Source organism: Oratosquilla oratoria, chromosome 7, assembly GCF_046742065.1.
Source record: "Oratosquilla oratoria isolate Oo_2021 chromosome 7, ASM4674206v1, whole genome shotgun sequence".
NCBI classification, from domain to species: Eukaryota; Metazoa; Arthropoda; class Malacostraca; order Stomatopoda; family Squillidae; genus Oratosquilla; species Oratosquilla oratoria.
In genome coordinates this window covers 30426326-30452850 of record NC_134783.1, presented here as the reverse complement: position 1 = coordinate 30452850, position 26525 = coordinate 30426326, and the positions used below count along the sequence as shown (strand labels likewise).

The 26525-nt window shown below is 41.8% G+C and overlaps 1 protein-coding gene across 1 annotated transcript; it reads right to left on the bottom strand.

Moving 5' to 3' along the window:
• Positions 1–684: 684 nt before the first annotated feature.
• Positions 685–26525, bottom strand: LOC143027025 (serine-protein kinase ATM-like). Its single transcript, XM_076187863.1, has 18 exons — positions 26444–26525; positions 26181–26280; positions 25899–26079; positions 25295–25402; positions 22796–22957; positions 22167–22379; positions 21944–22082; positions 14938–15145; positions 13905–14106; positions 13669–13801; positions 12431–12528; positions 11532–11681; positions 7445–7708; positions 3632–3763; positions 3043–3189; positions 2638–2910; positions 2269–2476; positions 685–1188 (listed from the first exon to the last, which is right to left on the bottom strand). Exons 2-18 carry the CDS (start codon positions 26192–26194, stop codon positions 1010–1012), a joined length of 2811 nt encoding a protein of 936 aa, XP_076043978.1. The 5' UTR covers positions 26195–26280; positions 26444–26525; the 3' UTR covers positions 685–1009.

Sequence of the window (26525 nt, the reverse complement as noted above, 5' to 3'; positions counted from 1 at the left end):
TAAAAGGGGTGTGGAAAGCAGAGGTGGAAGGAGTGAACATGAGGGGTTGACCTAGGATGAGATGGATGGATGGGACAAAAGGGGCATTGGGAAAGAGGGAAATGTCTGCCGAGGAAGGACAGAAGATAGGGGTGAATTGGGAATGGTGTATGGATGATGCTCTGATGCAGGAAGTGGAGTGGGTGGGGAATGGGGGGTGAGGGAATATGTATGAGAAATAAATTGATGCAGCCCCAAGGGATTTCTCTCCGTCCTCTCCTTTTCTGCATGAGGGGACTGAGAGGGGGTGGTCGCCAATTTAATGAAGCAGCCTTTCTGTGGATGTGCTGTCTTGTGTCACTGCTTCTGACCCAGGGCAGTCGGCAAGATGCAGGGATAACACGTCATCCAGGAAATGCCAAGATAGAGGGTGGAGGGGAGTGAAGTATGTTAGGGATGGAATGGGTGGGAGTGGTTTTTAAGACTTCGTTTCTCGGCTACCTCCCTTATAAGGGGGAAAAAGCCTTTGGTGTATGTATGTATGTACATGTGCCAACCTGAGTGATCCACAAGTTAAAACAATAAAATGCCAATACTCACAGCATTAGAGATGTCCTTTGAGCAGGGGCACACTCCATAGAAATAATAGCAGTAAAGATGTAAGGTTTGCTATTTACAATTGGGTACTGTTAGGATTTCTCAGTGAAGCTATCCATTTCGAACTCTGTGGATCACTTGAGTAAAAGACTGATGCCATGGCCCTGGTGAATTTGTTTACAATAAAGAGAGGCAACCTTATGTGGCTCAGGGGGAGAATCCAGCCTAAGAGGGCTTCAACTGATAAAAAACCTCAGTTGAGTTTACCCCCTCAATTGGATGAAATCTATCCTTTCCATAACAAAATATATTAAGTACATCATAATGAAAAGGAAACAACTTATACAAAGTTGTCAGTTACAATTGTCAAATTGCTAAACAGCAGCCAATATGTCTCTTTATGATAATTGCAACTTCCTCGTCCTTAACTTCACTACAGATAAGGCTGCCAACCCGGAAAGAGTTGAGAGAGGTTTCCAATGTCTGTGGCTTGGTTGATGAGAGAGGTGACTTGCTCTGTCACTGTCCAGACCTGACCTTCTTCTAAACCTGCCAGCTTCTGTTGGACCCTCAGAACCACACGTTCAGCCATACTTGCTACACTGTTGCTTTCTGTGAGAAAAATATATACACTTTTGTCTTGGTTTAACAATTGCAATTCCATATATCACAGCTGCATCATCAACTACATATTGCTCTTTGTCACTGGTCTATTCTTCATACTAAGTTATGAACCTCAGACATCAAATACAGAAGGATGAATATGTATGTCCATAACCCCTTCAATACGGGCCCAAATCTCGCGGGCAGCATTAGCTGCCAGACGTGTGATGTTGCGCCATAATACTCGCATTATAAAGAATAAAGTTACCGCTGTATTGCTCGTTCTCTTTCACCTGTGAATTTTGATAACCATAGAAAATATGATGAAGCCAGTTTACAGAGTATGGGGGTCATGCAGTACAAGTTTACAACCACAATATATATGATCAAGACGGCGACATTGGCATCCTCACGTACCCACTTGCTCCTCATGACACCTACGTAGGCATCATCGTATCGAAGGGGTTAAATAAATAATAACATCTGTACACTCTTAGACAAAAAGAAATAACTAACTTCGATTGTGGTCGATTCTGAAGAGTGACTGAAGCAGTTGGTGACACAGTTTGGAAGGGTGTATGAGTGGAAAAAGTTTCAAGTACATGAAGGCATAAGTAGAGTGATAAGATATACAAGGAATGACCATGGTGGGAAATAGATGTAGGGTAGGTATATCCTTTGATTTGGCTACCAACTTAACCACTTCCATACGGTGACGCCTACGTAGGCGTCATGAGGAGCAAGTGGGTACGCGATGATGCCGACGTCAGTGTCTTGATTATATTTATTGTAGTCGTACCTACGTAACCTCCATTCTCTCTAAACTGGCTTCATCATATTTTCTATGGTTATCAAAATTCACAGGTGAAAGAGAATGAACGATTGAGCACTGACTTTATCTTTTATAATGCGATTATTATGACGCAACATCGCACGTCGGGCAGCTAATGCTGCCAGACGTGCGATGTGCCCCAGAGTGAAGTGGTTAATATGGGGAAAAGACCATTTCGGTAAATATATGTACATAAGTTAGTGGAATTTTATAATTTTCTAAACTATGCTGACTCTTGAAGTAATGAAATGACTTACCTAAGGTCTGGTGGGAGGTGGCACTAGCCGTCTGCAGCTTTGCGATCTGTTGTGGGGACAACGTCCATGTGTACAAAGGGTCATGCCGCAACACCTCCACTACTGTAACTAAGAGTGCTGCATAGTTCCTAAGGACCTGGAGAGTCACTTCACATCCATGCCGAAACACTCCTTCTACACCAGAGACTCCCATCCCATCCACAATGTCCTGCTCATTAAAAAAAAAAAAAAATCCTAAAATTAATACATTTGCTCTAACATTACATTACCATCGTTTCCTTCAATGTAATACCCCTGTTCATAACAAAGATATACTTCTCTTATTTTTTAAATTTTGCACAAAACCAATGGGAAGTGCTTCAACTGTACCTGACTTAGTCTGAAAGGGACTGTCTCTGGAGGTTGCAAAATCTTCCCAAACTCGAAGGCTATGCCAAGATCAATGTGAATGAGTTCTGCAGACTGTTTGTCCACAAGGATATTCCAAACATGTCTATCTCCCAATCCTAAGATGTAACCAACCATAGAATTGGTGGCAACAGAATTGGTGTAAGCCAGACGTCTTTTGTACCAAACATCTGGTCGTGGATAATTCTCAAAGAAGAAATGACGGAAAACTGGTCGAAGGTGGGACAAAACCTCCTGAAAAAATAAAGAGTGCAATATTTTTCCTCCCCCCCCCTTTTTTTTTATTTTTTATTTGCAATTTATTTAGAAATGCACCCTTTTCACATTGCTAAATTTTTAAGACTGATCAGACAAGTCATTGCTAACCCTAAATATCTTCTCTTTCTCTTCTCTGGGTTTTGTTCTTGCTTGTTGTAGGTTCTTTCTGCAAACGATTGCTGGCCAGTCTGTAGGGCAGTACATCTTGTGAGCTCCACTTTTGCCGTCACCTCCAATTAGGTAATCACCAAAGGTCTTTTGTGAAGTAAAAGACAGTATTAATGAAGACACTCCATAACAGCGATATTTGATTACCATGATTAAAATTAAGCGCTGAATGCAAAATAGTGTTTAACTCAGTCACCCGCCGTATAAAGGGATTAAGGCCTTGTATATGTAATAAAATAAAGAAAATACTGAATCATGAAAATTATCTAATACTAGACGAGACTATAAGAGCAACAATAATGAAAATCTAAGAAAAAGGCATCTAAAATTTTGCAACTTTCTAATGTCCACAGCATCCTGGATAAATATCTTACAATGTTCCTTGATATAACAAAATACATACATATAACAAAATTGCCAAAATCTTGTTTAGCTCTTGGCTAGCTTGAAATCTGTAGGAACTGTGCATCATTATGTTTTTTTATGTTGATTGTGGAAAACCTTATGCACAAATACCCTAACTCCTCACCTGTGTATTCTCACACCACTGAATAAGACCACTTCTCTGTGACAGGGGTACAACCATATATGTACGCACAGAAAGCCTTCTACTTTTGGATTCACTTTCTTTCTTGAGTAATTTGTTGACAATACCAAATACCTATAACAGAATGATACATTAATGATGACATATAAAAAAATAGTCCTTATTTTACACAAACTCATTTGGAAGTGGTTAAACCTTGTGTCAATTGTGGCCACTAACTGACAATTTATTTCAGCCGATTTCCCCTGCCCCTCAGTATCCCAAGGGTCCATCTCTGGTAAGTTCTTCAGGAGGGTATTCCCTACAATAATCTAGTTAATATTTGATACTGCTACATACATACCCCAGACCTTATCTGGGGTATAGGCTGCATGTTATTGTGGGGTTAAAAGCTGCTCAGTAGCATGCAGCTGATACTTCAGGGTCTATATGGGGTGCCCCTACAAACCAGAGCCACACATCATTTTGTCTGTGGTAGAGGAAATCTCTATTCACATAGAAATAATGATTCTTTATTATACTGTGACTTTCCCTCCATTATGCTGTCCCCTCACTCTTGTTACTGTCCTGTACCATTTCTCTATTCATTCATTTTTGATGGTGGGGGAAAAGAATACTGCCACCAAGCCTTTCCACTTGAGTCGTATAAGACGACAAGAATGGGACGGGGATAGGACTAGGCATCCTTCTCCCTGTAGCCCAAAGGGTACATTCCTACAGATGAGAGTAAAAGGGAAGGGATAGACAGTATGTTTGTAAGAAGAAAGATGGATGTGTTGGCACTAAGTGAAACTAAGTTGAAAGGGAGAGATGAGTTTGAGTTTGGGAGGATCTCAGGGGTGAAGAGAGTATGAGGGAAAGAGGGGATGGCTATAATAGTAAGTAAAGAGATAGGTAAGAGCATGGTGGAGTGGAAGGTTTCTCTGAGGTTAATGTGGGTGAAAATGAAGCTGGGGAGATGTGGGTTTTTGTTAGTGCATATGGGCCTGGTAGTGAGAAGAGTGTAGAGGAAAGGTAGGCTTTAAGGATAGATTTACATGAGTACATAGAGGACTTTAGGTGAAATATCAATGTAGTGGTACTGGGAGACTTTAATGGTAGGGTAGGAAATAAACCTATTGATGGAGTGGTTGGTAAGTGTGGAGTCCCAGGAAAAAATTGTGGTGGAGAGTTGTTGGTGGAGCTTTGTCTAGAGTTGATGATAGCAAATACAATGTTTAGGAAGAAAGTCAAGCATAAGTACACATGCAAGAGGGCAGTGGATGGAGGGGTGGTAGACAGGGCATTAATGGACTATACAATGGTAACCAGGAGTATAGTAGGAAGAGTTAAGGATGTACATGTTTTAAGGATAGAGAGTGGGGGAATATCAGATAACTTTTTGGTGGAAGGTAAGAAGAGAGTGGAGGATAGATGGAGAAAGAGGAAGTGCTAAGAAAATGAGTGATGAGTGAGGAAAATGGAGGAGAAATAAGGAAAGATTAGGTAAAGGCAGTTGTTAAGATGATGAGAGTAGGTAAGGCACCTGGGTTGGATGGGTGTCATACAAAATGTCTAAAAATAGGAGGTAGAGTGAAGGTGGTCTGGCTGGTGAGGTTATTTAATATTTAAGAGAGGGTAGAGTGCCAGAGGACTGGAGGAGTGCCTGTATAGTTCTACTTTACAAGGGAAAAAGGGACAAGTGTGAGTGTAGTTGTCATGTTCACACCATGATCATGATGGTATCGTGCTATGCATCTCTTTCATCATGACGCAGGCCTAAGCATAAGGTGATGTAGGTCTGGCAGCAGAGGAACAATGAACTCTTTATTCACGGCGATCCTATGGGATGAGTAATATGCATGAAGGTACTCGTGGGCCGGCAGTGGAGAAGTATGTAGGAACAATGAACTCTTTATTCGCAGTGACCATATGAGTATGAGTAATACGCATGAAGGTACTCGTGGGCCAGCCGCGGAGGAGTACGAAATCAGGGCCTTTTGCCAGCAGAGGTTAAAGGGCACGTAAATCAAACCAGGCAAGGAAGTAGAAACCCCCTTTTCCTTGCCATACTAACTTTTAGGATAAGATATAAAATAGTGACTATATTGTAAGCCCTCTTCACACAAGAACAAAGATGACAGTGAAATGTGTGGAATTGGGTAAATAGAAATAGAACAATTTAATTAGATGTATGTTGGCACCTGTGTTGTGGCACTGGTGTTGTACGGTTGTTTTATATAAAAGAAGGGCGAGCACTTATACTTTATTACCGCGCCCACACTCTGTTCTCACTGATTAATTAGTAAGATTAACTCATATAATTGTAGATAGTAAATTTAGTGGTTGCACCCCACCTTCTTTCTGTATCCCAGAGGAGTTAAAATATCCATAAGAGGCTAATTGCTGACCTAGAAATCTGGATTGCAAGAACTACTCAAATCCTGGGTTATGATTCGATGTATCAACTCAAATATAGAGCCTAGGACGTGACAGTAGTAGTTTCAGGGGGATCAGTTTGTTAAGTGTACTTGGGAAGGCTTATGGGAGGGTCTTGATTGAGAAGATTAGGAGAAGATCAGAGGGAGTAATTGGTGAGGAACAGTGTGGGTTTAGGACAGGTAGGGGTTGTGTAGATTGAATTTTTGTGGTAAGACAGATATGTGAGATAGCTTTAGAAAAAGGTAAGGATTTTTTTGGTCCTCTATGGATTTGGAAAAGCTTATGACAGGGTAGACAGGAAGGCACTGTGAGAGGTATTTCAGATATAGGATAGGAGGAAAGCTTCTAGGAGCTGCCAAGAGTTTTTATGAGAGTAGTAGAACTTGTGTTGGAATCATAAATGGAGAAAGTGAATGGTTTGAGGAAAAGGTGGGACTTCATCAGGGATGTGTTATGTCACCTTGGCTGTTCAATTTATATATGGATGGGTCAGAGATTGGAGATGGCTAAAGAAAATGGAGAAAAGTGGGAAATAAGCCAGCTGTTGTTTGCTGATGACACTGCACTTGTAGCAGGGTCAGAGGAGGAATTGAGGAAATTAGTGATAGAGTTTGGGAAGGTGTGCGAAAGAAGGAAGTTGAAAATAAATTTGGGAAAAAGTAAGGTGATGAGATGTACAAGGGGAGAAAGTAGCAGCAGACTCGAAGTAGTGGATAGTTTTAGATACTTGGGTGCAATTGTGGCAGGAATGGGAGTGGAGGTAGAATGTAGATTGAGAGAAGCAAGTAAATGCCTTGGGGGATTAAAAAATGTAATGAGAAAAAGACATTTGGGAATGGATGCTAAGAGATTGTATGAAGAATTCATTGTGCCAATAGCACTGTATGGGGCAGACACATGGAACATAAGCAAGGAAGAGAGGAGTTTGAATGTGTTTAAGATGAGGTGCCTGAGAAGTATGATAGGAGTTACTAAACTAGATAGAATGAGAAATGAGGAGGTGAGGAGGAGAATGGGGGTAGAAATGGAGTTGGGAGATAAGGTTGATGAAAGAGTATTGGGATGGTTTGGACACATGGAAAGAATGAGTGAAGAAAGATTAGTAAAAGAGGTGTGGAAGCCAGAGGTGGAAGGAGTGAACATGAGGGGGTGACCAAGGATGAGATGGATGGATGGGGTAAAAGGGGATATCTGTTGAGGAAGTATGGGAGAGTAGGGATGAGTGGAGAATGGTTGTGTATGGGTGATACTGTGATGCATGAGGTGGAGTGGGTGGGGGATGGGGGTTTAAGGGAGTAATGTTTTAATATCTATGCATACCTGAAAAATACAACAACCTGCATGACATCAAACAGTAATTATATAGTTTCAAACCTGTTCCAGAACAGCATCCTGACGGGTGTCATCCCTCCCTTTTAACAATTCATGAGACTTGACACCATCTTCTGTGATGATGGTCAGTTTATTAGGAGCATTAATACCACCTACAAGGGTAATAGTTCCATCCCAGTTGGCAATACAAGGAGGACTGTACTGGCCTGATGCCTGGACTTGCAAGGGTCGTGTTAAGGCACCTGTGTAATTCAGGTTTCGTAGTTTGCTTAAGGGTTGGTTGGATGGAATCTTTGTGACTGGCGTCTGTAAAATAATTGACTTATAGCATTTGATAAAAATTCTAAGTATGTAAAATAATATATATATATTTACATATATATATATATATATATATATTATTTGGATGATGGAGAACATAAACACAGGGGAAGGCTCGGAACCCTAAACACTCTAACGTTTCGTTCGCGTAGAACTTCTTCAGAGAGTGTATGTAGAACTGCAGTTGAAGTTTATGTACTAAATCTAATTATCTTTTCGGACACTTGGGAAAGGTCGTTTTTCTGGCGTGTTTTAGAATTAAAATACTAGTTTCTTTAGCTAAATTGATAAACCCTCCTCGATGATTCGATGAATTATTAGTTGAAATATATGCTGATTCAACAATTCTTCTAGTGAATTTATCAAAACCTTTATGTAGCACTTCAGCTTCTCTCCAGTTTGGTAAATGATCGAATTTTTCCGCATGAATTACTAAAGAATTAGATGTCCTATGTGCTTTTATGTCATTTTTATGTTCATAAATTCTTTTTTTTCTAATCCTCTTGACGATTCGCCAAAATAAGCCATTGAGCAACTATTGCACGGGATTTTGTATACGACGCTGTTTTCGGAATTGGTTCTCTTTTCAGAAGTCTTTATTAAATCACCTATCCTCTTGTTAGTTATTTTAGCTATGTTTATACCTGATTTTGTTAAATATTTGTCTATTATTGGTGACATTTCTGAGCCAGGTACTGATATAAAATTTGTATTATTTTTATTTTTATCATTTCTGTCTTTCTTTCCGCGATTGTAAATATTTATTGCTTTTCTTTTTGTTCTTTTCAACATTCCCTCTGGATATCCAAGTTTGTCAAAGGTTTTCATAATGTAATCAAATTCGCCTTCTAGGTATTCATTACTACAGATTCGTAGTGCCCTGAGAAAAAATCCTATTACTATACCACTCTTTGTTCTATCATCATGTGCGGAGAAGTAATGTACTAAATCCTCTTTGTTTGTTTCCTTTCTGTATACTGAGAAAGTTACAGTTTTTCCCACTCGTCGTATTAACGTATCTAGGAAGGGCAATTGTCCGTTTTGTTCCTCTTCTACGGTGAACTGAATATCGCTGTTGACCGCGTTAAGCATTCTCACTTTATTATTTACATTGGTGTTTTCGGGGATGATTGCGAGGACATCGTCTACATATCTAAACCAGTATGATCCCCTACCATTGATTCTGATAAAGTTTTCTTTTTCTAATAACTCCATATATAGACAGGCCATCACTGCACTTAAAGGACTACCCATGGCGAGACCTCTATGTTGTTCATATTCGTCACCATTAAAAGTAAACGCACCGAAATTTACGCATAAATCTATCAATTCTATATAATCTTGTTTTCTTATGGGTAGGTCAGTATCGTTCATATCTTATGGGTAGGTCAGTATAGTTCATAACTTATAAATTAGAAAAAGAAAAGACATCACAAAATGAAAGACTAGAGCGAAAATTAAACAGTCTATGTGACAACAGCGATTGGAATAAAATTGGAAGGTGTGAAATAATAACAAATCTTTCAGATAGGAGATTATCGAATACTGAAATTCAAGCTCTATCGCTAGGACTTAAATTCGACACTGGTATTAACACAAGGGGATTCACAGATTTTATTAAGAGAAACTATAGATGGAGTGACAGCGATATTGAAAAAGGATTCAAACAGGGGATTGTTACATGTTACCAAGCGTTAGCCATTAAAAACGAATGCGTCATCCCCAGAAGATTCAAGAAAGCTTTAATAAATCTAGGCTTAGACAAAGACATAGTAATCACCAATGCAGATAAAGGAGGTGGTATCGTGATCTTATCAAAAGAGGACTATATCAGTAAAATGTTAGAGCTCTTAGATGACGACAATACTTATCGCAAAAAACATATAGGTTTCGTAACGAATGAAGCAGATAAATTCAAAAAGCATGCCAGAAAAATTCTTGATAAAACTGAAAAAGGAAAGAAATTAATGGGACTTCTGGAGGAATACCCCAATCCTCCCAGAATGCGCGGTATTCCAAAAATTCACAAACCCAACGTTCCAATGCGACCCATAACTTCAGGGGTTGGCAGTGCACCCCACAGACTAGCGAAATGTCTAGCCAAACCGCTATCACAAGCAATGGGATCGATCAGCAATACACATTTGAAAAATTCTAACGATCTTTTGACAAGACTAAAAGATTTAGATTTCACGGGGAAAAAGTTAGTAAGCTATGATGTCAAGGCGCTATACACAAATATTTCCACTAACGGTGCGTTAGAAGCAGTAAAGAGAGTAATAAAAGATATGAACGATACTGACCTACCCATAAGAAAACAAGATTATATAGAATTGATAGATTTATGCGTAAATTTCGGTGCGTTTACTTTTAATGGTGACGAATATGAACAACATAGAGGTCTCGCCATGGGTAGTCCTTTAAGTGCAGTGATGGCCTGTCTATATATGGAGTTATTAGAAAAAGAAAACTTTATCAGAATCAATGGTAGGGGATCATACTGGTTTAGATATGTAGACGATGTCCTCGCAATCATCCCCGAAAACACCAATGTAAATAATAAAGTGAGAATGCTTAACGCGGTCAACAGCGATATTCAGTTCACCGTAGAAGAGGAACAAAACGGACAATTGCCCTTCCTAGATACGTTAATACGACGAGTGGGAAAAACTGTAACTTTCTCAGTATACAGAAAGGAAACAAACAAAGAGGATTTAGTACATTACTTCTCCGCACATGATGATAGAACAAAGAGTGGTATAGTAATAGGATTTTTTCTCAGGGCACTACGAATCTGTAGTAATGAATACCTAGAAGGCGAATTTGATTACATTATGAAAACCTTTGACAAACTTGGATATCCAGAGGGAATGTTGAAAAGAACAAAAAGAAAAGCAATAAATATTTACAATCGCGGAAAGAAAGACAGAAATGATAAAAATAAAAATAATACAAATTTTATATCAGTACCTGGCTCAGAAATGTCACCAATAATAGACAAATATTTAACAAAATCAGGTATAAACATAGCTAAAATAACTAACAAGAGGATAGGTGATTTAATAAAGACTTCTGAAAAGAGAACCAATTCCGAAAACAGCGTCGTATACAAAATCCCGTGCAATAGTTGCTCAATGGCTTATTTTGGCGAATCGTCAAGAGGATTAGAAAAAAAGAATTTATGAACATAAAAATGACATAAAAGCACATAGGACATCTAATTCTTTAGTAATTCATGCGGAAAAATTCGATCATTTACCAAACTGGAGAGAAGCTGAAGTGCTACATAAAGGTTTTGATAAATTCACTAGAAGAATTGTTGAATCAGCATATATTTCAACTAATAATTCATCGAATCATCGAGGAGGGTTTATCAATTTAGCTAAAGAAACTAGTATTTTAATTCTAAAACACGCCAGAAAAACGACCTTTCCCAAGTGTCCGAAAAGATAATTAGATTTAGTACATAAACTTCAACTGCAGTTCTACATACACTCTCTGAAGAAGTTCTACGCGAACGAAACGTTAGAGTGTTTAGGGTTCCGAGCCTTCCCCTGTGTTTATGTTCTCCATCATCCAAATAATTTGTCTAAAATACTTATCAATATATATATATATATATATATATATATATACATATATATATATATATATAATATTCCAAAAGCCTCTTTTCCCCTTATAAGGGAGGTGGCCAATATAAAACATGTGATGATAAAAAGTTCCCCCTACAGATAAATTTTTACAAAACATAATATGAAATGGGAATGTCTCTTGCTTCATTCACAAATGCAAATTAGTTACTAACCTGAGAACCCATCTTCCCCTTGTCTTTGCTCATACACCAGTTTGCTAAGGAGAGGTAAGCCTGGCAAACTGTTTCCATCTCTGACACGTGCGCCTTTATGTTTTGCTTCTTTAATTTCTGCACCAACTGCTTGGCTCCTTGGACTCGATCCTATGTAGGTATGACATTGTGAAAGGAGGGTGGGGGGAAATGAGTGAGTGGTTGAATGAATCGTTCTGGTCACGGATAGTAATCTATAATTCAAATTCCCATCATACATTTGCTCCAAACTCATCCAAAATTCATTTGTTTTCCCTTCTACCTTAGCTCCATGTGGATAAAGGTTCATCCCAGTCTCATGGCTACTGCTTTGGTAAGAGACAATGTAGCAAGTTCTTGTAACAATAATAGTAATAATAACAATACAGTCGTACCTCGGTACTCGACCGCCTCTATACTCGACCAAAAAATTCGAGTAGAAAATGCATCGGACCTCGAACAGATTTTCGGTACTCGACTAGCTCGAACAGCGGGTAAGCGTCAGTTCGACTCAGACCGCCAGCGGAGTAAGACGTACGCAGTTTGTTCGAGTATTTCTTCCCAGATTTAAACTTTTTCGTGTTGCTCTAGCCCTTAATAATGGGTCCAAAGAAAGACAGTGATAAGGGGAAAATTGGTTTCGGTGTTCGACCACCACCTCAGAACGGATTATGGTCGAGTACCGAGGTACGACTGTATATATAATCAAGACGCCAACATCGGCATCCTCGCATACCCACTTGCTCCTCATGACGCATACGTAGGCGTCATCGTATCAAAGGGGTTAAGGATCATCCCTGTCTCTTATTACATGGCCCAGGTCCAGGTCAGAGGCAACTGAGCAAGACAGAATTAAGAAATAAAAACAGAAAATGTTTTACCTCTTCAGCAACTTTGTGTTTGACATCATCAGCATGTGCATGGGCCAGGGCAAGCAGCACTGGCAGGCCATGGTGAGGATGCTCTTGACACACCATTTCTGAAACAATATATCAAGTATTATTCATAATATAAAAAATCTCACTAAAAATTGCTTTAATATGACAAGTAAATGTAATAAATCATTCTTACCACAAAAAGGGGATAGGAGAGAGAGAAAAAAAATCTATGGGTACATAATCAACTGTAGATAGAAAGAAGCAAGTAAATGCCTTGGGGGATTAAAAAGTGTAATGAAAAATGGATATTTGGGAATAGATGCTATGAGGAGATTGTATGAAGGGGTGATTGTGCTGACAGCATTGTATGGAGCAGAGACATGGAACATAAGAGAGGAGTTTAAATGTGTTTGAGATTAAATGTCTGAGAAGTATGGTAGGGGTTACAAGGTTAGATAGAGTGAGAAACAAGGAGGTGAGGAGGAGAGCAGAAGTATAAAAGGTGATGGGAAATAGGGTTGATGAAAGAGTATTGGGATGGTTTGGACACATATGAATGAGTGAAGAAAGATTAGTAAAAGAAGTGTGGAAGGCAGAGGTGGGAGTGAACATGAGGTGGGGGGCAACTGAGGAGATGGATGGGGTGAAATGGGCACTGAACAAGAGGGAGATGGATGTCTGTTGAGGATGGGAAGGAGGAGGCAGAAGATAGTGTTAGTGGAGAATGGCTGTGTATGGATGATGCTATGATGCATGGAGAGAAGTGGGTGGGGGATGGGGGAAAGTGGTTGTATTGAATGATATTTTGATGCAGCCCAAAGGTATTTCTCCCCATCTTCAATGTTTCTGCATTAGGGGACGGAGAGGGGGGTCACCATTTAAATGAAGCGGCCTTGTTGTGGATATGCTGTGTCTTGCTGCATTGCTTCTGACCAAGGGCGATGGGCAAGATGCAGGGATGGCCCGTCATCCAGGAGGAGCCAAGATAGGGAGACTAGGTGAGTGGGTGGAAATGGAATTATGTCTTTGACTTGGACTACCTCCCTTGAAAAGGTTTAGCCCTTGGTATATGTATGTATATAATCAACAGCAAGCATACAATGCAATGGCAATGCCATGGGGGGCCTCAACATCTTTTAAAAAATTCTTGGCCCCTTGGTGTCCCCTAACTACCACCTAGGACAGAGGCAATGCACCAAACACATCCTAATACATACTGGCTCATTTACATGCAGCATTACCTAATATATTATTCAGTAAACTTTGAAACAAGCCATTCCCCTCCTCAGTCTTGCCATTGGTGAGACGAGCTACGAGTTGGTATAAAAGAGGCACCCACTTGTGACTCTTTATTCTGTGTATGGACTCACAAACCTGAAAAAATTTGAACAACATAAGGACTTTGTCATAAGTCACTCAAATGACTGTGTGTGTCACAAAAATAAGGAGTTTGTAATCTATTATCAGGTACACTTACCAAAGCATTGACATCACCACAGGAGGAATGTTCAAACCACAGTGCTAAAACACGATAAACATGGACGTCATGGTCTTCAGCTGTGGCTAAGCACTTCAGGTAGTTCTTCAATGCAAGCATTAAGTAATCCTTCTTTTTATTTACAAGGTCTTGCAAGTAACCTTGATCTAGAGCCGCATTCTTACTCAATATTGTTTTCTTACTGCAACATAAATAAAAGGGGAAGAGTTGTTAAGACATTAACTACCCCAAGGGACCAATGACAGGAACCTGCTTGTGGTGGTCTTGTGAGATGGACAGTAGAGTCATTTCCCGCTAAAGTATGTAAGACAGAATGAATAGAAGGGTGGCGAGGTCAACACCAAAAACCGTTGGAGTTTTATTACTGACATTTCGTCCTAGAAGTCCTTCTTTTATGACTGGAAACTAATCTCCACTTAAAAATAGAATGCTAATCAATTATTTCTTCTAATATCCCTTCTAAGCTACCAGAAGAAGCTGGATGACCACACTGCTGATAACTGTCCAGAATGCAACACTTCATCCCATACTATACAACACATTATGGAAGCCTGCATTGTACAAAATCACACATGTCAACTACACAATATACATTCTATTAAGGATTTGTAGGAAAATCCCGTTCCAGCCATGGCATTCCTCAGGGAGACAGAGCTGTTCATCCAGACAGTCTAGGGAATGGCAACAACAACAACAAAAACCTCATACACAATTATGCACGCAAACAACACAACATACACTCTATAAAGGATTTGTGGGAAAACCCAGTTTCGGCTGTGACATTCCTTGGGGAGACGGGACTGCTCGGACAGACAGTCTAGGGAACAACAACAACAACAACAACAAAAACCTTCTTGCTGCTCCTGTTCCTAAATCTCTTTAGTACCACCTCTATTACTTCACCTCCTTGGCATACTACTGTCCCTAAAGATGGGAGTACTAGTCATCAGTGACAAAATACAAATATGGACAGAGTTCATTATAAGGAACCACTATTAAGTACTGAACATACCTTTCAAGTTCTTTCCTTTCAACTTCATCTTTACATTGGCAGATCACTTCGGAAACTCTCTGAGCTTCCATCTTGGACTGCTTGATGTTGTTTATCTTAATCTTGGCTGTGTCAGACTTGAGGTGTTCCTTCACCTGTAGATACCATTCTTCACTAAACACAGCAAGTTGATAGTAGGCAGCAACTAAGTTATTACTGTTCTTTTCATCTATTTAAACAGAGAAATAAAAAGCACAGTTAAAAAATAATATTACATATAAATGTCTAAAACAAAGGAGGTACAGTGATGGACTGGCTGGTGAGATTATTTAGTGTTTGTTTAAAAGAAGGAACAGTGCCAGAGGACTGGAGGAATGCCTGTACAGTTCCACTTTACAAGGGAAAAGGGGACAAGAGTGAATGTAGTAGTTTTAGAGGGATCAGTTTGTCAAGTGTAGTTGGCAAGGCTTATGGGAGGGTCTTGATTGAGAGGATTAGGAGAGGAACATGATGAGTAATTGGTGAGGAACAGTGTGGGTTTAGGACAGGTAGGGGTTGTGTGGATCAGATTTGTGGTAAAACATATTTGTGGGAAAGCTTTAGGAAAAGGTAAGGATGTTTTTTGGGGGCCTTTATGGATTTGGAAAAGGCTTATGACAGGGCGGACAGGAAGGGACTGTGGGAGGTATTGCAGATATATGGGATAGGAGGAAAGCTTTTAAGAGCAGCCAAAAGTTTTTACAAGAATAGTACAGCTTGTGTTAGAATCAGAAATGGAAAGAGTGAGTGGTTTGAGGTAAAGGTGAGACTTGTCAGGGATGTGTTATGTCACCCTGGCTGTTCAATTTATACATGGATGGGGTGGTGCAAGAGATAAATGCATGGGTAAAGGGTTGGGGATTAGAAATGGTTAAAGAAAATGGAGAAAAGTGGGAGATAAACCAATTGTTTGCTGATGACACTGTGCTTGTGGCAGGATCAAAGGAGGGATTGAGGAGGTTAGTGACAGAGTTTGGGAAGGTGTGTGAAAGAAGGAAGTTGAAGATAAATGTGGGTAAATATAAGGTGATGAGATGTACAAGGGGAGAAAGTGGAAGGAGACTGGAAGTGAGTATTAAGGGGGAGAGACTGGAGGAAGCGGATAGTTTTAGATACTTGGGAGTAAATGTGGTGGGAAAGGGAGGAGTGGAGGTGGAGGTAAAATGTAGATTGAGAGAAGCAAGTAAATGCATTGGTGGATTAAAAAGTGTAATGAGAAATAAGACATTTGGGAATGGATGCTAAGAGGAGGTTTTATGAAGGAATGATTGCGCCCACAGCACTGTATGGGGCAGAAACATAGAATATAAGAGAGGACTTTGAATGTGTTTGAGATGTGGTGCCTGAGAAGTATGATAGGGGTTACTAGGCTGGATAGAGTGAGAAACAAGGAGGCGAGGAGGAGAATGGGGGTGGAAAGGGAGTTGGGAGATTGGGTTGAAAGAATATTGGGATGGTTTGGACACATGGAAAGAATGAGTGAAGAAAGATTAGTAAAAGAGGTGTGGAAGCCAGAGGTGGAAGGAGTGAACATGAGGGGGTGACCATGGATGAGATGGATGGGTGAGGTAAATGGGACATTGGGAAAGAGGGGAATGTCTGTTGAGGAACAACAGGAGAAAACAGAAGATAGGGGCGAGTATAGAATGGTTGGGTATGGATGATGCTGTGATGCATGAAAGGGAGTGGGTGGGGGATGGGAGTTAAGGGAGTATATGTGAAAAAATAATTTGACGCAGCCCAAAGGAATTCCTCCCCATCTTCTCTTTTTCTGCAGGAGGGGACAGAGAGGGGGGGGGGGGTCACCAATTTAATGAAGCAGCCTTGCTGTGGATGTACTCTGTCTTGTAACACTGCTTCTAACTCAAGGCAGTGGGCAAGATACAGGGATGACCCATTATCCAGGAGGAGCCAAGATAAGAGGGAGTGGGGTGAATGTGAGTGGAGTATGTGGGAATGGAATGGGTGGGAGTAGATTTCATGCCTTTGTTTTTTGGCTACCTCCCATGTTAGGGGGAAAGAACCTTTGGTATATGTATGTACAAATAAATAATTACCTCAATAACAAAAGGCACTAGATTAATTGCAGGAATGGACAGGAATGTAAGATGCTTATTTCACTCCAAGAATACTAGACACAGGTTTATACTTAGTGGGTAAGGATGGATGGCCAGATTTCAAAGAATAAGGCAGGAATGTAAGATGCTCTTTTCACTCTAAGAATGCTAGGTAGAGAATGGGAAGCTGTGGGAAGGGAAAGAGAACTGGAGGAGCCTTTCAGTAATACACCACTCGACCAGTTTTGACCTGTGTCTTTCTCAAGAGTTGGGGTTATGATCTGTTGGTGGTTTAATTGGCCCTTCTATCCACTAGGTATCAACTTTGCCTTATGACAGTGTCTGGTCTCTGGCTCCTCCCCCTCCCTGGTTGGTCCTGCATAAAATCAGGAGCCTCTGCCATTTCCAATGAGTTGGTATCACACCATTGATGACTGGAGTAGAGGTCATAAGCTCACAACATAACACAAGAAAGGAGGCAAGGTGGTTGTTGGATTAGTGTATGCTTTGACTCAACTAGCCCGCTTCTATGGGGGAAAATGCCTTTTGGTACATTTGTTTATATAAATCTATTTATGCCCCATGCCAAAATGCTTTCCAAATTAGGAATATCCAGGAGGTGCCAAGGTAAGAGGGAGGGAAGAGGGTAGAGGGGAGTGAAGTATGTAGGGGATAGTAGGGGATGGAATGGATGGGAGTGGTTTCTATGCCTTTGTTTTTTGGCTACCTCCTGTGTAAGGGGGAAAAAGCCTTTGATATCGCTGAAAGAAACCTGCACAGCGAAGCTATAGCGATAATCCCATACCACACTCCTGGTCATATGGCCATTTCCCGAAGGTTGAGTGTGGTTTGAATTTTCCGCCAAAATCATCGGAAATTTAAAATTCCCGGCTCTGTGCAGGCATGCGCATTGTCGACCCCACCTCCCCCTCCCTATCCCCTCCCGTCTTACCCGGGTAGCTGGAGCCGGACGGCCCGGACGTCGCGTCACTTAGATCGCGGAAACGGGACCGAGTGGTTAACTCGCTGCCCACATGGGAGCAGGCGGTCCCGTTTCCTGCTGGTTAATCGTCTGTTAGTTTTATCGCTTTCCGCTTGGCTGCTGGTTTGTCTCATTCTTCGACTTTGATTTTATACGAGCACAATCCGTCCCCGTCTTCGAGCCGTCCCTGGTAAACAACCCGGGTCCTCTCGGAGGACAGGGGACGTGTCTTATGGTACGGAGTGTGGCGCCCCCCAGGGTCATCAGGCCTCTCGGCAGCGCCATACCTTTGACCATCATCGGTCCTCTATTGCCTCACGGTTTGTATCAGGCCCTAGGCGTAGACTTTGACCATATACGATCGCAATACGTCCCCGTCTCCAGGCCGTCCGTGGTAAGAACCCGGGCCTCTTTGAAGACAGGGGGACGTGTCTTATGATACGGAGTGTGGCGCCCCCCAGGGTCATCAGGCCTCTCGGCAGCCCCAAACCTCCGGTCATCAATGGTCCTCTAACAGCCTCATAGCTTGCTTCGTCAGGCCCTAGGCGTAGACTTTGACCTTATACGATCGTAATCCGTTCCCCATACGTCTTCGGGTCGTCCGCGGTAAGAACCCGGGCCTCTCGGAAGAGAGGGGGACGTGTCCTATGGTACGGAGGGGGTGCCCCCGAGGGTCATCAGGCCTCTCGGCAGCCCCATACATCCGACCAATAATGGTCCTCTAACGCCTTAATGGATCCCTTTGTGAGGCCCTAGGCGTAGACTTTGACCTTTTCCACTCGTAATCCGTTCCCCATACGTCTTCGAGTCGTACGTGGTAAGAATCCGGGCCTCTCGGAGGACAAGGGGACGTGTCCTATGATACGGAGGGTGACGCCCCGAGGGTCATCAGGCCTCGGCAGCCCCATACCTTCGACCAATAATGGTCCTTTAACGCCTTATAACTTTCTTTGTCAGGCCCTAGGCGTAGACTTTGACCTTTTCCACTCGTACTCCGTTCCCCATACGTCCTCAAGTCGTCCGTGGTAAGAACCCGGGCCTCTTGGAGGACAAGGGGACGTGTCTTATGATACGGAGGGTGGCTCCCCGAGGATCATCAGGCCTCGGCAGCCCCATACCTCCGAGCTTCAATGGTCTTCTAACGCCTCACGGCACCACCCTTCTTCCAGGTTTCTTAAAAAAAAAAAAAAAAAAAAAACACCACCCAGCCCTTCTCATGAGCCACAGCCAACCTCTTATCAACTTCACTTGGCTTGAGTTTAAAGATGACTTACCTGATGTTCCACCCCCAAGTAAAACACAAAAGAACTTTAGACTTAGGGAGTCTAGTGTTAGTTAAAATGAGTATAAATTAGTTCAAAGAAACTACAATCATTTAGTGTAATGAGAAGAGGAAAATCAGTTTTAAATAGTACAGTTTAAGTTGGCGCAAAGTGCTAGGTATTACATAAATAAAATGCCTTGACCTTGGAAAAAAAAAAACAGGTCGAAATGGACATGACTTCTCCTATTCAACTTAAGCTAATCTATAGTCATGATGGTCAAGAACTTTACCATGTTGAAATTAATTTCAACGCTCACTGTGACTCAGGTCGAAATGACCATGACTTTTCCTATTCAACTTGAGCTAATCTACAGTCATGATGGTCGAGAATTTTACCATGTTAAAATTAATTTCGACGCTCACCGTGACTCAGGTGGAAATGGAGATGACTTTTCCTATTCAACTTGAGCTAATCTACAGTCATGATGGTCGAGAATTTTACCATGTTAAAATTGATTTCGACGCTCACTGTGACTTAGGTCGAAATGACCATGACTTTTCCTATTCAACTTAAGCTAATCTGTAGTCATGATGGTCAAGAATTTTACCATGTTAAACTAATTCAACGCCCACTGTGACTCAGGTCAACATGAACATGACTTTTCCTATTCAACTTAATTTAATCTACAGTCATGATGGTCGAGAATTTTACCATGTTAAAATTAATTTCGACGCTCACTGTGACTTAGGTCGAAATGAACATGACTTTTCCTATTCAACTTAATTTAATCTACAGTCATGATGGTCCAGAATTTTTACCATGTCAAAATTGATTTCGACGCTCACTGTGACTCAGTGATGTCACGGTATGATAAGATGACGTCATTGTGATAAATTGACGTCACCATGTAGTCCTATGACGTCAATTTGTGTCCCTGTGACGTCACGAGACGATCCTATGGCGCCATGATCAATCCGGTGACGTCACAGTATAATCACATGATGTCACTAGGTATTAAACATATAGAAGTCCGCTTGTGGGTGATGAGACGTCACAAATTGCCATAGCACACTATTGGATGAAGACGCTCGCCACGGGCTTCGAGGACTTCCCGCGGGAAGACTTGGGGTGAGTTGGATACATACCGAGGGTCCAGGCCCGTCTTCGTGGGAGATGCTCAGGGAACGTCTTCACCCAGGACGAAGCCTCTTGACTAACGCCCACGGACGAGGTCGCTCGGAAACGAACTTGGCCTCGCATACTCCCTTTCGGTTTCTCGCTTACCCCGAGGATCTTCACGAAACTAGTGAGAGTGGTAGGCGTACGTTGGACGGAAGAAAGCGTCTCCACACTCATGTTCCTAGACGGCTAGTTGATGCATTTGCACCGGGAGGGTGCATCGGCCGACATCTCAGTGGCTCTGAGTGTGTTGGCGGACGTGGAGTTCGGGGTGGACTGGGACGGGTCTGCCCTTGCTCCCACACAGAGACTTTATTGGCTCGGGATTGAGTGGGACACAGTCAGCGTCCTTCGGGTGCTCCCCTGCGCCAAAAGAGCGTGCTTCTCTCACACGTCCTCCCTCCTTCGGTGGCGGGGGGGGGTTGCCTCAACTTTGCGACCCCGGCCCTTCCACTGAGCCGCTTGGGGCGCCGACGGCTGGTACGGGAGGTCGACAGGAGCATACTGCTTCTCCCGCGTGACCTGCCCGGGCCGATACCCTCAGCACTCCACAGGTTGTTGCGTCCCTGGCTTCGGTCGGGGGCCCTACGCCGGTCGCTGGAGTTTCTCCGCACCCACTCTGTGGAGCGGGTGCGGGACCTAGGGACTGGACATCGACGACTCCCTTGGGGACACGGTGTCTCTACCACTCGGTCGCCCCTGTCCCATGTGTCGCCATGGAAACGGCTCCACCCCTCTCATCTCAAAAAAGTGGAGGGGGCAAAGGGCGACCGAGGAGTGGGGAGGGGCCAGGAACCGTTGAACAGGATACAAATTTCGTATAATTTACGCATTGTGTGAGCAGTGCAATGTTGTGCATGTCACATTCTTCGGCGTGGGTACTTGACGTTTCTGTCTCCCCTCTACTGAGTGATAAAATGAATAAGTCTCCCATAGGAAAGACACACGTAATAACGGTTTGATTCAGGCTTCACCTCTCCTCCCACCTGTCCTCGTCTCATGCATAGCTTCGCTGTGCAGGTTTCTTTCAGCCGATAATATTTCTTTGTCGCGGCTCGTGCCGCTTAAATTCTTCTTATCGGCTTAAGAAACCTGCACAGATTTAGGGTCCCTCCCTCCTCCCACAGGCGAAGCCTTCATTTCTCATTGAAGTGACGCGACGTCCGTCTCCAGCTAGCCGGGTAAGAAGGGAGGGGATAGGGAGGGGGAGGTGGGGTCGACAATGCGCATGCCTGCACAGAGCCGGGAATTTTAAATTTCCGATGATTTTGGCGGAAAATTCAAACCACACTCAACCTTCGGGAAATGGCCATATGACCAGGAGTGTGGTATGGGATTATCGCTATAGCTTCGCTGTGCAGGTTTCTTAAGCCGATAAGAAGAATTTAAGCGGCACGAGCCGCGACAAAGAAATAATATATGTATATATGATCAGCACCATGCAAGTTAATGATAAAGACTGTGTACACAGTGAATCCTTTCAAATATGGCTGAATTATACATACCTGCTCCTTTCTCCTCCATAATAGTTAAAGCTCTTTCCATATAATTTGTGATGATTGTTCTTGGTGGCTTTGCTCTTGTTTTGGTCAAAACCTCTCCATACAGACTTAATGCTTGGCAATGAGCTTCATGGTCACTGATCTGTGACAAGTAAACAATTTAAAAATAATTTATGAAGGATTCTTATACACAACTAAGCCACAACAGTAACAACAAAAATCTTACATTTCCTATGTTTTCTAAATCGTGAAGCAAGTTCTCCAAGATGTGAGAGGCCTGTCTTAAATCTCCTCTGGCTTTTGCAACTTGAGCTATCTCCAGGCACCGAAAATTTGATAACTGAGTGGAGACATTTAATTTTGAAGCTTGCACCAACACGGACTCGCACCCATCCAGGCCTTTGCTTGGGGTCTTCCTTATAAATCCACTTTTCAGCAACTGAAGAATAAAGAAATGTAATTAATCAGATGTGAGGCTTGCAATATCAGAGTATCATGAGTACATATAAATAATTCTCACTCCTCCCACACAAAGATGAACTAGCATCAAGAGTGAGACTTAATTACTTAATATGAAAGCTATAAATGATTCCAAGTCATTTTACTTGAATATACAATTGACTGTAATTCAATTTTACTTCCTACTGAATGTTAGTCATTGGGAAACAATCAACTCTATACCCTAGATTAGTTTCTAAATCATCACTAGAACATGAGGTTTTAGCTGGTGTTAACTATTTTCTTTGGACAGGAATCATTGATATACTATTAAACACAGATACATGGATAAAAAAGTAAAAAGCACAGCATACACTCATGATAACTAACAATTACCAATAACTCGAGCCAACATACCAGAACTTGCAAAAGGGCATCGTCAGTGTCACAGTGGTCCTGGAGTGCATTTAGGAAGGCCACTCGTGCTGCTAGGACAGGTTCTCTGTGCTCAAAGTTTTCTGTCTTAATCAAATCTCTCATTTCCCACAGCTCTAAAGCATTCTTAACCATCTGTGGTGCCTTTCAGAAAAGTGAATCTCATGTTATTACAAATATTTCATCTGTTATATCCCCCCAAGCAGACTTCATAAGATTTCTGCAAATATTCAACATACATGATCATCCCAACAAAAGTTCACTTTCTTTGCCATCCAGCTTTTTCCTCTTCAACAAAATTTATCCCCATCTGGGGTATTGACTCCATGTTACTGAGGTTAAAATCTGCTCAGTAGCATGCAGCTCATACTTTAGGGTCTATATAGGGTGACTCTATGGACTAGAGCCATACATAATTTTGTCTGTGATATAGGAAATCTGTTATGCTGTTATGCTGTTCCCCACTCTCAATACTGTCCTGTACCGTTTCTCAGAATGTACAATTCCTTTTTCACTGAACCCTGTCGTAGAGGAAACAGATTACTGGCAGTGAGTGTTCCCACTTGAGTCATAAAAGGCAATAAAAACAGGAAGGAGATAGGACTAAGCATCCTACTCTCTGTAGCCCCAAAGGAGACATTTCCTTGAAAAAAAAAGTACAAGTGGGTCTGGGAGGAGTTTTTCAACCAGAACCCTAAGGTTTGGGTCTTTCAATGAATGTATGTGGGTGTGGCACAGATGAAAGTAAGAGCAAAGAGATAGGCAGTATGTTTGTGAGAAGAAAGATGGATGTGTTGGCATTGAAACTACGTTGAAAGGGAGGTGCGAGTTTGAGTTTGGAAGTGTAGCTGGGAGGGTGTCAGGAGTGAAGAGAGGATGAGGGAGAAAAGGGGTGGCTATATTACTATGTGTAGAGATAGGTAAACATGTGAAGTGGAAAGAGGTTTCCTCAAGGATAATGTGAATGAAGGTGAAACTGGGAAGGGAGATTTGGGTCTTTGTAAGTGCATATGGGCCTGGTAGTGAGAAGAGTGTAGAGGAAAGGGAGGCTTTTTGGATATATTTCAATGAGTGCATAGAGGGTTTAGGGACAACTGTCAATGTAATGGTATTGGGAGATCTCAATGCTACGGTAGGAGATGAACCAATAGATGGAGTGTTTGGGACGTGTGGAGTGCCAGGAAAAAAATGTAGTGGAGAGTTGATGACAGCAAATGCATTGTTTACAAAGAAAGTCAAGCAAGCATAAGTACACTTGGGAGATGGTGGTGGATAGGGCCTTAGAGGATTATATAGTGGTGACCAGAAGAGTAGTAAGAGCTTTGGATGTACATGTTCTTAGGGAGTGTGGAGGAATATATCATTTTTTGGTGGAAGGTAAGCTGAGAGTGGAGGATAGATGGAGAAAGAGGAAAAGAATAGTAGGGAGGTGCTTAGAGTAAACTGCCTATATGAGAAAAAAAGTACAAGAAGCTGAGAGAGGAGTGGGAGGGAGTGAAGGATAGAGTAGAACTAGGTGTGGTGGAGGAATAGGAATGTTTCAAGGAGGGAGTCACAAGGTGTGCAAGGATGGTGTGTGGAACAAGGACGATGGAAGTAAACAGAATATGGGTAGTGAGTGGTGGGATGATGAAGAAACGAAGATTGTAGAAGAGAAGAAATGAGCATTCACAGATTGGTTGCAAAATAGGATGAATCATATGAAAGGAACAAAGAGAGAAATAAAGCATAAGATGGGGAGGCAAAAAGAAGAGCAGATGTGAAATGGGGTAAGAGTATGACAGAAAATTTTGAAAGTAATAAAAAGATTCTTCGAAAGGAAATCAAGAGAGGAAGGGGAGGCAAATCAAGTAGAGAAGAAACGGTAAAATGTACAGATGGAGAGATGATAATGGAAAATGGGCAGAGTATTTTAGGGAGTTGCTAAATGTGAAGGAGGATAGGGAAGGAAAGGTAGATGCAGTGGGAAGCACTAAGAAAATGAGTGATGAAGGGGATGGAGGGGGGTCGCTGATGAAATGAAGCAGTCTTGTTGTGGATGTGCTGTGTCTTGCTGCACTGCTTCTGACCCAGGGCAGTGGGCGAGATGCAGGGATGACCTAGCATCCAGGAGGAGTCAAGAAAAGGGGAAGGGAGGGATGGTGAATGGGAGTGGAGTATGTGGGGATGAAATGGGTAGGAGTGGATTTATGGTTTTTGATTTTGGCAAACTCCCTTGTAAGGGGGAAAAAGCCCTTGGTATATGTAACAAATCTTACATATGTGTTGCAGCTCTGCCTTCTGGTCACTTATACCATACATATATACAAAAGAGCCTTTTCTCCTTGTAAAGGGGGTGCCCAAGTAAAATCATATGCCCACCCCACATATATCCAAACCATATTATCAATCCTACCATTTTAATACATTATACATACATACGTCATATGTACACATATGCATACGTTCACCCACTCAAAAGTGTATGAATATTTGACATACTGTTCTGGAGTCCAGAGAAGATTGATTGCGAGTAACTGATTCCATTTCACTGATGATTTGTAGGTTGCTCAGCAGAAGATAGAGGCAAGAGCTGCTCTCCACACTGACCTGTAGGGAAATTATCCATAAGTCAACTATTCAACTTACTTAATCAGAGTAAACCTTCCCCCCCCAAAAAAAAAAAAAAAAATATATATATATATATAAATAAGCAATTATATATCAACAATGAAACAATTGCTTTTCTAATGTGGTTTCATGAACTAAAAATGAGATAAAAACATTATTTTATTCTTCTTCAAGGCTCATTGGCTGAATGGAATATGGCATCGCTACCTGTGACAAGAGGTAGGGGTGATGGCAGTTTGAACCCTACCACCAGTGAGTTGAACCAAAGGCATGATTAATTAAATTCCATGCTACAAAGTCCTTTGTGAGGGGCACTGTCCTAGCTTCCTGATAGTGGGGAGTTTCACAACATTAAACCAATTGATCAATTGATTGTCAACAAACTGCAGAAGGAAAAAGATTCATGGAGAGAGAGACAGAGAAACATGCAAATCTGGGCTGAGAAAGAGACGGTGTAGAGAAAGCGGGAACTCACCATCTTCAACTGTTGCAAAATTTGTACTTTGGCAGCTTCAATGTGGTTACTAATGGCAGGCAGATCCCTTAAATGGATGGCTTGGAAGAGACTATAAATATGCATCTGATGGCTCTCAAGTAGAGTTTCATTAGAATCCAATGCTTCTTCCCACTTCCCAAGGCGCCAACAGCATTCCCACCTACACACAAGATATATGATCACAAACATTACCTCTCCTTTGAAAGAGATTAATTCACAATCAGGAAACTATAAAAAGGAATTATTGAGCTTCGTTCTTACCATGCATCCTGCATGTTCTCTTGTACAGCTGCAGATGTTCCCTTTAAATAAGTGGACAGGGTTCCATACCAGCCTAAATGCTTTAAGCCTTCCACAGCTCCTAAAACACAAAATCATCTTAAGAAGTTCTGCACACATAAATCATGTTAAATGAACTTTAAATATACAGTTACCTCTTAACCTACATAATATAAAGACTAGATTCTTGGGGACCAAATGTAATTAAAACAACAATTATCCAATTCAGATCAAACCATTCTAACCTTGTAAGCTGTTTGCAGCATCATGAATAGCCAAAGCCTGAGTCCACTGGCCTCTGTGCTGACAGCGAGTTGACCATGAGGT